We start from the raw sequence: 14,227 nt of genomic DNA on the forward strand, positions 1-14,227 counted from the left end.
CCTCTCCTTCTCTGATTATCTTAAATCTATTCTCACAGTCTGTGAAAAATAAAAGGCTCTCCTGCGAGAGGAGCACAGAGCAACATAAAATCTACCTCAGGTGTCTGCAACTTGTGTGTTCTGTTTATGCAAGGATGTCCTCGGCAGAAACTGTCCCCCGTCTCATTGGAGACAAACAAGCCTGTGCTGAAGATGAAGCTGCCTCCAGAACAGGGCTGACAAAAGCATGCGGTTTTATACTCACATCAATTAAGTCCGACAAGTCGTGGATGTAGTATTTGAAGACGGAGGAGTTCGACGCTTCCAGTGTCAGCAGGTACTCGTTCCGCGCTTTGATCGACTTCAGCTTGTTCTCAGAGTACTTGGCTTGACGCTGATGAGGAGAATCAGAGGCGTAGAATGAGAAAAAGACAGCAACAGAGCGAGGATGAATTTAATGAGCAGAGAATTGCCTTTTTGACAAGTGACTGTGCTTTTATGTCTCCAAGCTGAGACTGGATTAGTGGCCAAACAACAGCTTTAATAAACACCAGAGGAGAAATGAGTTGCATTGTGTTTAAAAATAGCAAAAAGAGAAAAAAGAAAAGCCTAAACTAAAAGCAGCCTGCGTCCTTCACTTCAACGAGGATACCTCCGTGTGAGCAATCTGTCTTTATGCTACACTTCCTCACTACCAGACAAACACAAGGCCGGTAGTTAGTCACCATCCACTGACCAATGGGCTCCGACTCTGACACGTTCATATTTTAACACTTCCCAAAAGATATTTTGTTGTGTTCAAGACTACTCGATGAAAGAGAAAATGGTGTGTCACTAAATTTCAATGCAGTTGTCCAAACTGGATTTTAAAATGTTCTCTACTAAATTCCACCTTCTCCTTCATCTTCTCGATCTTCTTCACAGAGCTGCGTCTCTGGTATTTGTCTTCCATTCGGATGCTGAAGACCTGCTCTCCCCTGCCGATCTGCTTCTCCTCTTGCTTCTCCGCCTCCTTCAGCTTGCTCTCGGCGCTGATGCTCTCCGAGTGGTACATGTGGTAGGTCTTCATCACCTGGAGGCAAACACACGTGTCAATAGGCTGCAAAGAAAAATATTTTCCAAAGGCCTGTTTGTAATCATTTTCCTTTTCAAGATTGGCGAAAGGCAGCGTCCTGAAACCAGCTGTGTTGGTGCGCCTTTCAGGTCACTTCCTGCGAGGTCAAAGGTCAGAATAATCCATCTTTATAGTCAAGACCAATCTTTTATAACCCACAGCTAAGGCTTCCATCCTGTGACCCGCTCATTCATCACAGATCGACTCCTCTCACAGCAGGAGGTTCGCCACAAACCAGAGCCAGATTCTCTGCAGCCTCTTTATCTGACGCTCGTACACCCACAACCACCGCAAATCACTGCAGCTAAATCCAACTTCACTGATCTGTGTTTGGAAAGGATTTGGGTTGGTCCTCTGGTTTTCACATGAGCTTATTAAGACAGAGCTCAGAGGACGGTGCAGATGAACCACTGGCTGTGGGAGGAATGTTGTCGCCCATGATGCTAACATGAGGTCATCAGCAAGAGAAGCACAACACATGCATTTATAGATTTTATATAACATAACTATACGGACTCCAGTAGAAAGTAGCGTCCCATCGCCCGCCACCTACACTGCAGAAAATACATTCAAACTCACAGGAAAAGGTGGCAATATAGAGCACCCGTGGTTTAACCTAGAATTAACCAAGTCCAACAAATTACAGCTCCAAAACCGATATATGCAGTCACTCGTCTGCACAAGACCTCAACTTCAGTACAAATAGAGACTCACCCATCTCAAAATCTAAACATCGTTCGCCCAAAGAGAGTTATTTCTGTACGAGTGGAACAACGAAGCAGAGCCTGGTTTGTCTGGAGCCCTTTTGCCTTTGGTGGGGTTTGGCCTAACTGGAACCAGCTTAGAGATGGGTGACTGACCTTGGGTCCTGTACGCCTCACTTACTGGTCTGGAGTCTGCCGCTGCAGTGTTTACTTTGGTGTTTCTTTTAGAGGGACATATTTAGAGACGGAGCAGACCTGTTATTTCATTGGCGGAGGTCGACATCGGGACTGTGGCTGTCTGATGCAACAGCTAATCAGTGTGTGTGTGTGTGTGTGTGTGTGTGTGTGTCTAAACCAGGTCAAATGTAGAGTGTGGACTGTGGTGAGAGTGACACACACTGAGTTTGGAGTCACACGTTTGTTGTGTTTGGAGCAGCGCGGCCATCGACTGGAAGTGTAACCACTGTAATCCTCCACAGCGAGTAACTGGAGGCTGTATGAGCACGCTCAGCTGCGTTTCACTCAAACTCTGGGGAAGCTGCCTCCACTTGTATCTTCCCAGGTTACCATGATGATCAATGAGGAGGCTCAACGCAGTGACATTGATCAGTAGGAAGGAATAACAAGATTGATTGATGACTGAAACACACAGATTAACAGCATGGCTCTAATGTATTCGTTTCTCTGCTCGTCATTGTTGATGCCTGTGAATGACCTAAAGTAGCTCTAAATAGATAGATACGGTTCAATACGAATACGCGTATCGTTACACCCCTAATAAATATATATATATTTATTAGGGGTGTAACGATACGCGTATTCGTATTGAACCGTTCGGTACGAGGCTCACGGTTCAGGACGCATGACGAACCGAATAAGTTTGAATAAAAAAATAATAATAATTTCTTCTTTTTTTTTTAAACCTTTATTTGACCAGGTAGTCCCATTGAGATTAAAAATATCTTTTGCAAGATGTAAGTAACAATACAAGATGTAAGCAAGATGTAAGTAACAATACTACATAACATTAAGGAGCAGTTTTAGTTTTTTATGCTTATGTGTTGCTAAGAAGACACCCCAGAAGATGGGTCACTCAGGTATAGTTCCATCATTGTTCAAAGTCAAAGAATAACTTCATGATGTTAGTTGTAATGAATAAATATATTTTAAAATCAAGTACATTTCTCTGGCATTTATAGTTTTCTACTGTACCGAAACGTACCGAACCGTGGCTCCACTGTATCGTACCGAACCCAACCGTGAGTTTTGTGACCCGTTACACCACTAATATTTATATGTAGATATATATATTTATATATATGTAAACAACATGGCCTCTAAACCATCCAGTCGTCCTGTCTAAGAATACACCAGCACCTGATTCTCCAACAACAACTTAGCCAGCAGGGCTGACTGGGGCGATTACCACAGTGGAATCAGCCATCTATTCATGGTTTTAAATACCTTTCTCCACTGAGGCCAGAGCTTCACACAGACAACTACTTACAGCAAAGGCATTGGACAGCAAAACAAGACGTTGATGGTCTGGTAAAATGTTACCAAGCCCCTCCCCCAAAATAATTCATCCTCTGCTCTGCTAGTCGCATGTCGATGTGTCCTTGAGCAAGACACTTGACCCCAAAATTGCTCCCGTAGTTGTGCCTGCGGTGTATGAATGTGATAGACTCTGAATTGTAAGTCGCTAAATGACTGTAATGTAAATGTAATGTAATGCCTGATGCAATTCCAACTGGGGACCTTTGCTGCATGTAATCGCTCTCGCTCTCTCCCCAGGCTTCTCATCAGTCTCTGTAAACTTTTGAATGAAGGCGACAATGCAAAAAAAGAAGTACGCTTTCTTTTTTTTAAGTAAATGTATCCACAAGTTGCTATTTGGCTCCAACCGCCTGGTGTGGCTTTGCATGAGTTTGTTTTGAAGAGCAAGAAAACTAAGATGATGAAAGCCATTAAAAAAAGAGAACATGAACTGTAATGAGTCAAGCGAACAAAATGTTTATGCTTCAGCTTGAATTTCCAGTTGATTTGGGTAAAAGAGATCAGACACACTTTCCCTACAGTTTGAGAAATCACTTTGGTGGTTGTTTATTTGCTTCAAAGTTTAATATTTTATCCTTCAGACACCTTTAAGCTCCAGGGTTTAAGACTCCAAGCTGTAGTAGATGTTACAAATCGTTTGAAGTTTGGCAGCTCACAGCTGTAAACCAGTCTCAACCACAGCAAAGACCGATGCACTTGCATTCGTTTAAAACGTCATTACTACTTACTGTGTAGAGCTCATTAAGGACCTTCATTAAGTCTTCCTGGAGCTGAAAGGCTATTTCCTTGCTCTGAAAAAAAGAAACAAACAAACAAACAATGAGACCATTACAACACATCAGTAAAATAATACAAAGACAGACACAGAGTTTCCCCAAACCAAAATCATAGTTTAAACCCCATTTAAACCAACATGAATTAACGAATCTCCATTATAAAAACGGCCTTTCCACTCAAATCATCGAACGCAGCTCGAGTTTCACCGTCCACATGCTCAAGTCATTATCTGGTTTCTACGCCTCAACCTGAAAGACTTTTCCCAAATATGTTAACTCAATCAGCCGCGCCACAAGGCTGACTCGGTAATACTATTACACACACGCCCACATTAATGCACCTCACGGTTGTGGGATACAGTTTAACAGTGACGCTGTGATGGATTTAGAGGGGCTTTAGCTATTCATTTTACTGTGGAGCGCTCATATTTCCCTCACACCGACTCACATGTTTATGAGATTATGAGTCATGACGATGAATGTTTGATCTCTCTACTACAGTCGATACCACGCTCTGCTACCTGGATGATGTTACGGCCTCGTCTCGCACTCCAAGTCTTTCTCTAACCCAATTATCCTCAGACAAATCTCATTCCGGGAGCCGCTCCCAGGCAAAGGCCGTAAGAGGGTTCTGTGAGGGTATTGAACCGCCTAGTGTGGTGGGATAGATTAGATGGAGTGGTGGTGTACCTCTGATCAAGAATGGGGTGAATTGCATTTTTTTTTTCTCAAAAGGACAATTCAGGCAAGAAAGTAGAAGACTACAAGCTAGCAAACATGGACGTAAATAATGCAGGTTTTAAAATAAAGTGTTCACTGAGAAAGGAAATGTATTCAGTGCAGTTGCTAGACACAATGCGTTTTAGTGAGAAATACTGAATGCGAACATAACTTTAACCCAGCAGGGTGTCCACCGGGTCCCTTCAAGAGATGCTGCTTTACTCAGAGAGTGCACAATGGTTGGTAGTTGGAGGGAAATGGAGGAAAACTTCGGGTTGCTTTTTGATTGTTGATAAACAGGATTTAGGACATTTTTATAATGGTTGCAACCAGAATGTGTGAGAAGTCCAGCTGCTGGTATAAGCTGCAGGGTCCAGTGCATAGACAGAGGTAGGCTGAAGCAAACAAGCCAATTCCAGGCCCATATAATCCTAACCTCTCCAACTCATGTCTGTTATATTGCATGCAGCTGTTCATTGCAATGATACCCCACACATTGGACATTGTAGGAGAATAGATGAGTCAGCATGTGGCTTTGCACACGTAAGGCTTCTTGTGAGTGTTGGCCACAGGTAAGAGGCTCTTTAGAGGTCACACACCTCGTTGATCAAGGGCAGTTCACGAGGATTGTTCATTGTGACAAACAGTCGGACCGAATGTCTCTCAACTCTGTTGAACTGTCAACACCCAACAGGCCAAGAAAAAGTGCGTGCACAAGCACACAAACTCTCCCTCTTGTTCTTTACGGGTAAAGCTGCACGATGTCCGAGAATATGAATAGACAGCAAAGAGGATTAGACTCCGTTACTGGCTGCCAGGCCGGTGTCTGAAATTAGTGTCGTGTTGGGTGACCTGGCCGGTTGGCAACACCTTCCCAACAACCAACACCTGGTCCGTCAATTCCCCTATTTGTAGCTCTTACCTATTCAGAGAGCAAACAGCCTGTAAGCCGGGATAACCACAGCTCTAAGCACCAAACTTGGCAAGAGTCAAACTCAGGCATGTTTGAGAAAGTGAAGAGAAGGGAGCTACGGAAAGATCTTGGTCATTTATAGTTTGATCTGGTTGTTGAGTTTATAGTTGATCTGTAATTGTGTCTCTTGAAACGTGACTGTACCGCATTTTAAGCCAACTGCCGATTAATTGTGGACGCTTGCACATCGTGAAAATCTTCAAGACACGGCCTCTCTCCTGTGGGAGAACCCATTAGCAGCGGTCAGCTCAAGAGGACAGAACCTTTGACTATCTGTCAGATCTAACACTCGTCAGCTTCTCCATTGAGAAGGCTGGGAAGTGATCCAGAGCTCAATGAAAAGCCTTCTCAGGGCTCACATGAGCTGCGAGAGAGTGAGTGTGTGAGAGAGAAGTAAAGTGTGTGTGAGAGAGAAGTAAAGATAAAGATGAAAGTGAAGCGACATTACATTCAAGGCATGTTTAGACTGCGCTGACCAGAAAAAGCTACACCTAAAATAATGCTTTTAAGCACTCTGTGAAATAGTAGCTCCGTTCGTAGTGTCGTTACATGTCATGCACATACATTTACACGCAATGACGGCGGTGTGTCGTGAAGCTCAATTCTTTGGTTAAATCAGAGCGGGGGTTTCCAATTCGGTCTAATTCATTAAAAAGATCATACCATCTGTATTCCAACCACATTAGAAGGATGAAACCGCCCCAGAGAGGAGAAACCAAGTCAGCCTTTGGAGAGTGCTGGGTTTCATATTGCCACTGACATTAATCATTGTTTAGAGATGGCAGTTGTATATGCGGGGCCTGTGTGTGTGTGTGTGTGTGTGTGTGTGTGCGTGTGTGGCGCTCAGCATAGATCTGAGAGCCGAGTCACTGTAAAACAGTCACACGGTTAATGGACACAGTTAGCTGATGTATTTCATAATTACAAGCTTGGACCAAATTACACAGATCCTTTCATTGAAAGGAAATAAATGTATTTGTTCTATTTCCCAGACAGCTGTCACATGGTAATGCATTGAGGACAGAGCTGGAGTCCTTAGCTTACTATAGAGACTGGAAACAGTGCTACACTGCTAGCCTAGCTTTGTCCAACAACTCTTAAGATGTTTTATTTGTACAACGTATCTCGTTTGTTTAACCCACACTTAATAAGGAATGTTAAAAATGTCAATTTGTGGTTTTAGGTTGAGTTACGCGTCCATCAGTTAACAGCTCTATGCAGCGTCTCTGGTGACGGCACAGGTGGCCAGATACCGTCATTGAGCGCAGGTCTTGGTTTCAACAACAAAAGGTAAGGTATCAAACCTGGCAACCACACTGTGGGGAAAAAGACTCGGGGTGACTGTGCACACTCGTAGCTCCTGGCTGTTGATCGGCAGAAATAGCTCAATCACAAATGATTCTGCGCCAAGCCAAACACATCCTGACTTCAGAAACGCACTCTGCACAGAAATGAGACTTAATCTCATCTCACTCTCGGAAATTAGACGACCAAGCATATTTTTCATAGCACTAATTCTGGCTCGTCATATAGGAGAAACACAGGTGTTACTAATAACATTAAGGATGGCCCTGTTCTATTCAAGTTCTATCCCAGACAAGCCATGACACTGGGACAGTCTGCATGCACAATAACCAGCACCCTGATGGACATGGACCCTGATGCACATGGAAACTTAGAAAACGCTCCAAACAGCCTGAAGCTTTGGGATCTCCACCTCGTAGCTGCAGCCACAGAACGTGACTGCCATAAATAAAACAGGGCAGAGTCAAAACAAAGAGCCGGCTGTATGAATAATGAAAACTGAATACATGTGATAAGATCTGTCCAAGCATAAAGAAAGAAAGAGAGGTCCCCTATTTGCCTTCTGTATTAAAACAGAACAAAAGAAGCTAAAATGGGGCGTTTCTAAAATAATTCGTGGCTGAGGCTTGTTTTGAAAAGCGACCACAATGCAGCACTGAAGAAATAAATGCACACGCCACACGGGTCAGCCGGAGGATGTTGACGAAGACACCGGGGCTACTCTGGGTTACTCGACTGCTGTTCCACCGCACAGCATGAGACCTGAGCATACAAGGAAGTGAAAACACAAGTCTTTGATGTGCTGGCAGGATGACAACAGTACAGCTGTCTCCTCGAAGCTGTGAGGGAGCCCATGAGAGAGAGAGAGAGAGAGAGAGAGAGCGAGAGAGAGAGCGAGAGGCGTAACAGAGATAGAAAAAGTTGCACAAGCTTAACTGACACAAAGGCGCTCCTCTGAAGGAAAGCCACTTTGTAATTTAGGCCTGTGGTCAGGTCATGAGACTCCCTGCAGCATAGGAGCTCATAATCTTTTAGGGAGTTGTCGTCTTTGTGGTGAGGAAGGCAGCAGAGGCCCGGTTTCAGCCATGAAGCCACAGTCTTCAGACGGGAGAGTGGAGGCACACTGATCTGAAACTGTGGCGACCGAGGTTCCTCTGCGCTACTCTAATTCACCAAACTAAACCGCAGGAGCCCATCCGAGTTTCATCTCATCAAACGCAAAGCCGGATAATATATACTGTATGTATCCCGTACATCATGCAGCTAAAATATACTTTGTTGTGAAATGAATGGGTGAATTGAAAGTGAAGGACTGTTTATAACACACGGGTGACTGGAGACACCGCTGGCCGATATGACCGCCATGAGAAATCTGGATTGTGTTAGTGGCGAGTTCAAAGTTCTGTTTAGTTAATCAAAGAAAAGTCACATGTGACCTCTTCTAGTCGAGGTCAGACTTCAGTACAGTACTGAGGGAGGTGGAGGCAGTTAAAGAGAGACTTCAGGGGCATCACAGATCAACAGCAGGCTACGTTCACCGCGCGTAGAGAACTGGAAATTGTATTCACTAATAAAAGTGAATGCGTTGAACATAATTCACATTCGACCAGAGTGAAATGAGGAGTGTGTTCCAATAGGTGAACGTTTAATTTTGTGCAGATTTGTTAACCTTCTCGTACCCTGCATGTTACGTCCCACATTTCTCTGGACTTTATGTTTCCAAATTCGTTGTCGTCGGCTCTTTCATTTCAAATTCTGTCCGAATTCTTTTCAGTCTGTTCATGTTTTTTGGATCCCTGTCAGCCCAAACACCTAAAAGCCAGGTTTTTTTAACCTCTCCATCCACAAAGCACTCAAAGCACGATGTTTGACCATATTGGAAAATAACTTTAGGACCTGAAAGATTACTACTAGGTGTACTTTTTTTTGTTATATCTCACAGACGCTTTATTCTATCATTCCAATTTTTTTAGGACTTTGTTCCTCAATTTGTTACTAATGACTTCATATCATTGATTTATGTTTCTGTTTCAATTAGTGCCTTTTTAAAAATACCAATGTATTGGATCAAAAGCACACAATTGCAGCCCATGCAGTTTTAATAGAAATAGAATAGATAGATCAGATGTTTGTCATGGGTCCTGATTTAAAGTAGCACACACTATCTTGGGGGAAGGGGCACTCTGTCATTTTAAAGGCGACAGACACACACTTCCTCATGTGCTCCGTCTATTTTCCTTTCCCAAAATATGCAAATTAACTGTTACTTTCCTAAAACAATAATTAGACAACTAATAATATTTGAAAATAAATAATTCAACATTTCGCTATGAAGGTTGTTTCTTGTGTATACAGTCGTATATTTTGGAGTTTTTTGGGACCCCAGTCGGCAGTCCTTGTTTGTTGTTGGTAGGATGAGAGTTAAAGTGGGTTAGTTCTGGTGGCCATATAGAAACAGAAAGAATCCCCATTAAAACAAATTAGTCACGTCAGTTATAGTTGTCACACTATTTTATGAGCAAAATGTGGCCGGGTGTGTGTGTGTGTGGGTGTGTGTGTGTGTACTCCCTTAAGAAGTGCACTGCCAATCAGATATATCTCTGTGTGATCACGCTCACCTTCTTGAGTAGCCGTGTGGAGTCCTCACTGATCTGCATGAACCTCATGATGACGTTGTTTAGGTAGATGTCACTCAGTGTTGCGTGGTCCTTACTCTCCCTCCTCACCTGGTTCAGCAGCAGGTACCAACAGTTGACGGGGGACAGCAGGTTCTGGTCTTTCCTGAATAAAAACAGGGAACCGGGCAGGTGTCAGATCAGCTGTCGAAAGATCGATGTGGAACAGGAATATATCGGTGTAATCTCCGACATGTTAATAGCAAGAATTAGAGGGAGGAACTATTCGCGTGTGTAGGAGAGAATTGGTTGTGTAGAATGTTTTGATGACTCAGCATTTTCTTGTGTGTCGAGTCACAATGTGCAATGCATGAATAAAGAAGAACACACATTATCACAGACTGAAAACCCGCTACATAGTTAAGCAGTTTAGCGGATCATGCAGGTGTGTTCAAGTCTCCGTACGCGCTTATGGTTCATGTCGGTGCATTTCAACATATTTCTGAGCGTCTGTCTCAGCTCAAACCTCTTAAGTCAATATTTGTCATTTTAGCGAGGAAATTGTGTCAGTTTCTCCACTAGCAGGAGGTCCACAAGCACCACAAGTGCACCAGGACCTGTTACAAAATCAGAAGAGAGATGAGTCATAGGCCTCCCTTGATGTTAAGTGTCCTACATACTGCTGGTTCTGGCCCTAAAAAGTTCTCCATATATTACAGGAACTACGAAATACTTTGCATCAGTGACATTTCTGGGGCAGTGCTCTTGCAATGCTCTGAGCCGAGTCGACTTCCTTAGACCAGAGAAGAGTGCGCCACAGGCTTTAAATACACTTAGTGGAATAAAGTTGGAGAAGCCATGGATGTATTTTAAGTTGAAAAGTAGAATTACGTGCGAAATGTGACAGCAGACGACAGACGAGCGAGGGAGGAGACGTCACAGCAAAGGGGAAAGATAGAGTGCTGGGTGCAAAAAAAAATAAAAATGAGTGAAATAGTGGAGCATGAGAGCTGTTTCCTGTGCTGTGTGCCGGCTGCTTCCACACTAACTGGAGGACATTGTCCAGACCAGAGCAAGCTGGGGCCCTGCATAAGCTCTGGCCTGCAGGCCGACTTCCTCTGGGTTAACCTACAACATTCCTCCTGCCTGCACAGAATATCAGTGTGTATATTAGGGAGAGGTGTTAAGGTGGGTCCGGGGGTCAAGTCTTGCAGGAACCATATGTAGACTCGCCTCTGCTCTCCCCTCACAGATTTAGATAGCATAGACAGACAGCACTTGTCAACACAACAGGTGAAACTCTGCACTCGCTGGCAAGTGACCCAGCCCTGAACTAGCATTCAGCCCATTTACTGAAAAAAACAAAAAAACCAGAGCATTTCTTCAAATGAATAACTGACATAAGCATCCCGGCCAGCTGAAATGTTCCCTGAGACTGCAAAAAACAGGAAGCAAACTGCATTTGATAACGGCAGAGCCAAACACGCTGACATGAAAAACATCCGAGAGCATTCGAGAGCACAGACGCTTTTCAACCACACCAGGAAGTTGGTGGATGAAAAAAAACTGATTTAGCTGAAAGATGCCTGGGCACAGGACACGTGCAAAGGAAGAGAAAGCTGGAAAAGGAGAAAATAAGTGGAGCGGCCCCAGAGCTACAGCAGCGGGACTGCTGGACACAGCAGCACACACACACACACACACACACACACACACACACACACACAAAGAGCAATTATCATAAGTCCTTTCTCCATTATGCATCAGTTGAGTGCAATACTTACATTCCATGGCACTGAATCTAGATATGTGAAGATGGCGTGTGTGTGTGTGTGTGTGTGTGTGTGGATACGTGTTTATTAATTCATGCTCATGTTTGCATGTGCAGATGCATAATATCCAGGTGGCCACTGACATGAAGCTGGACATCGCAAATCATGAGCCTCTGCATCAGCGCATAAAATAACCTCCTGGATTTCCAAAGCAGGACTAAACTACCAAGGCTACATCCACACTACCACATTTCCATTTTATAACGCATATCTTTTAGTCCATTTTACGCCGAGCGTCCAAACTACTTGGGAGTTTTAAAGCACCGAAAACATATTAGTGTGGCTGTAGCCTAAAACAAACCGGAGGCCTGAAGTGAAACAAGGACAGCACATGAAAACGAGGGGAGGGGACTGACATAGGCCGTGATGACAAATTAACCTCTGGGAGTGGCTTACCCCTCATAATGGCAGGAAAATCTCTCAATGTCATCATTTCCCCCTCAGCCAGGGCAGGAACTGGGTCAGACAGACTCACAGGCGGGACCCCGAGGGGCTAAAACAAGGTATGAAAGAGGAAACTAATGTCCAGGGGGGACACGCGTGAGGAAAAAGAACTCACTGGCTCCTATTAATGTGTGTTTTTGTTCTGTCTATTCGCTCAGTTTAAAACCAGGAGTCACAGAGTAAACGTCAACATACGTAACAGGATGCCGACAATGAAGGATAATCACCGCTTCAGTATGTATGCAGGGTATTGAAACAGCAGCCCTTATCAGCATCGGAGGCGAAATGGCAAAGTCCTCTAGTGCCCGATAACATCGATTAATGAACCTCTGTGGCGGCTTTTATTGCTGCAGCACAGTGCGTGGCGTTCACCTGCAAAGTAATCACACAGTTGCTGCTACTGTACCAAAGCAAAGTGATCGCTGCCCGTCTGACTCGGGCCACGAATATCACGCAAAGAAAGAGTCAAGTTGAAAAGCAAGCCGCAGGGTGCCAAATGCCTAATTAATGATTCTAAGTAGTTCTGTGAATAACAAACTGCGTTTAACTTCATTCAACTTTCTTCTTTGCCACTCAAGCTGAATGCGGTGGAGATTGTAACGTGTATACAGTACGCAGCCACGGCATGTTCTTCGGCTTCTTTTTATCCTCGCAGACAAAGACAGGAAGTCCTTTAAACCAGACACTTAATTCAGGATAAAAGGCGCCTATTTAAGATCATCGCAGCCGTTTCTTTGGCAGTACACACAATTCAATGATTCATGTGCTCACCATCTCCACGTCCCTCCCTAAACAAACTTTGCAGAATACAGTATTTGGTTGCGTGCATGCGAGTGCATTTTTAAGAAAGAGCGAGAGAGACGGAGGAGAATGTTTGCCCACATTCGTTCCTTTGTGTGTGTGTGTGTGTGTGTGTGTGTGTGTTGTGCAAACAGCCACTGAAACACAAATGGACATAGCAGACCGGAATGAATGGCTCTCCCACAGCCTGCCGCTGTGGCCTGGACACCGAGATGTGGGTCTGTTTTGTTTTCTCGCAGGAAGGAAATAGGACGACACGAGTAGAATTGAACTTTTTCCTCGCGGTCATTAACAGCCATATATATCCAAACCCATTGCTGTATGCTGCCCGAAAGCCTTTATCAACAGCTTGTGATTTGTAGAATTTCCTGACTAAACTTTCTAGCACCTAATTATCATTATCATTTTAACTGGGACTCTTTGTAGTTGTTTTTTTTTTGCATTTACCTCTGGTGGTAATGAAGAGTGAATAAAATTAACACACAAAGGTCTCTTCATATGAAATTCAACATTTCATGTAATTGCAGTTAATGTAGCGTTCTAGTCACATTACAAATACAGTCTACTACACGTTACTTAAAAGGAGTGTTTTTGTCAAGGAAGCTGGAAGTGTTCGCAGCTGTTAAAATGTTGTTTTGCAAACTAGTGGAGACTAACCTGCAGCAGAACAGACAGCAGTATCTTCTCAATGTGGCAAAGACACCAGCGTGTTTACACTGGGCATATTATCATAGGCAATAGAGGCATTATTCATAAAAAGGAGACTCAGCAGGCTTTTTTCTTAGGCCATCACTTTAAATATGAATCAGATTGTTAATCTGCTCTTCATGTCTCCCTTCAAAACGAGTGTAATAAAAATAAGAATGCGTCATTAAAAATATCCATCTTCACTGAAGTACAGCTCAACAAAGGGCACCTCCCATGAAGCCAGATGAGTTCCTCTCCAGCAGTGAGCTAATGCAACGCTCCAACAGGTGGCTCAAAGCTGAACTCCTACTGGGCCAAACAACGTTACCGAACCGGCAGGAGCACGAGAGAGCATTATTTTAGACTAATTACCCACAGGTTTAGCTACTCATTTAATGCTACTTTAGCAATTTTGCAGCTCCGCCCAGCTGACCTGTCATATGAATAGTGCTTTAGGCTGCAGTCCGTCCAATGAAAACAACGGAGCGAATACGGAGAGCACAGAAGCCTTACTGTACGTGTGGCGTTTATGCCAGTATAAAAATATAGGCCAAATGATTTAAAACCCACAGGAAGGTTTTTAATGTTATTCAGACGTCTGGTATTTACTTAAGAAATATGCTCCGAGGCACTTGCCAAATGTTTACCCTGTGAATGAAGTGACCAGACTGTGCATCACGCGATGAAAACCACAGAGCGCCACACCAGAGTCCCTTCACC

The 14,227-nt window shown here is 43.8% G+C and overlaps 1 protein-coding gene across 1 annotated transcript in view; it reads right to left on the bottom strand.

The window, feature by feature from the left end:
- Nucleotides 1-14,227, bottom strand: part of srgap1a (SLIT-ROBO Rho GTPase activating protein 1a) — a 70,860-nt gene that overhangs the window by 28,356 nt on the left and 28,277 nt on the right. The window contains exons 3-6 of the mRNA XM_079273943.1: nucleotides 9,747-9,909; nucleotides 4,083-4,145; nucleotides 872-1,051; nucleotides 245-373 (exon numbers count right to left, since the gene is read on the bottom strand). Of these exons, the coding sequence (XP_079130069.1) occupies nucleotides 245-373; nucleotides 872-1,051; nucleotides 4,083-4,145; nucleotides 9,747-9,909 (535 nt within the window). The remainder of the gene's footprint in view (nucleotides 1-244; nucleotides 374-871; nucleotides 1,052-4,082; nucleotides 4,146-9,746; nucleotides 9,910-14,227) is intronic.

This window comes from Melanostigma gelatinosum, assembly GCF_949748355.1.
Source record: "Melanostigma gelatinosum genome assembly, chromosome: 1".
NCBI classification, from domain to species: Eukaryota; Metazoa; Chordata; class Actinopteri; order Perciformes; family Zoarcidae; genus Melanostigma; species Melanostigma gelatinosum.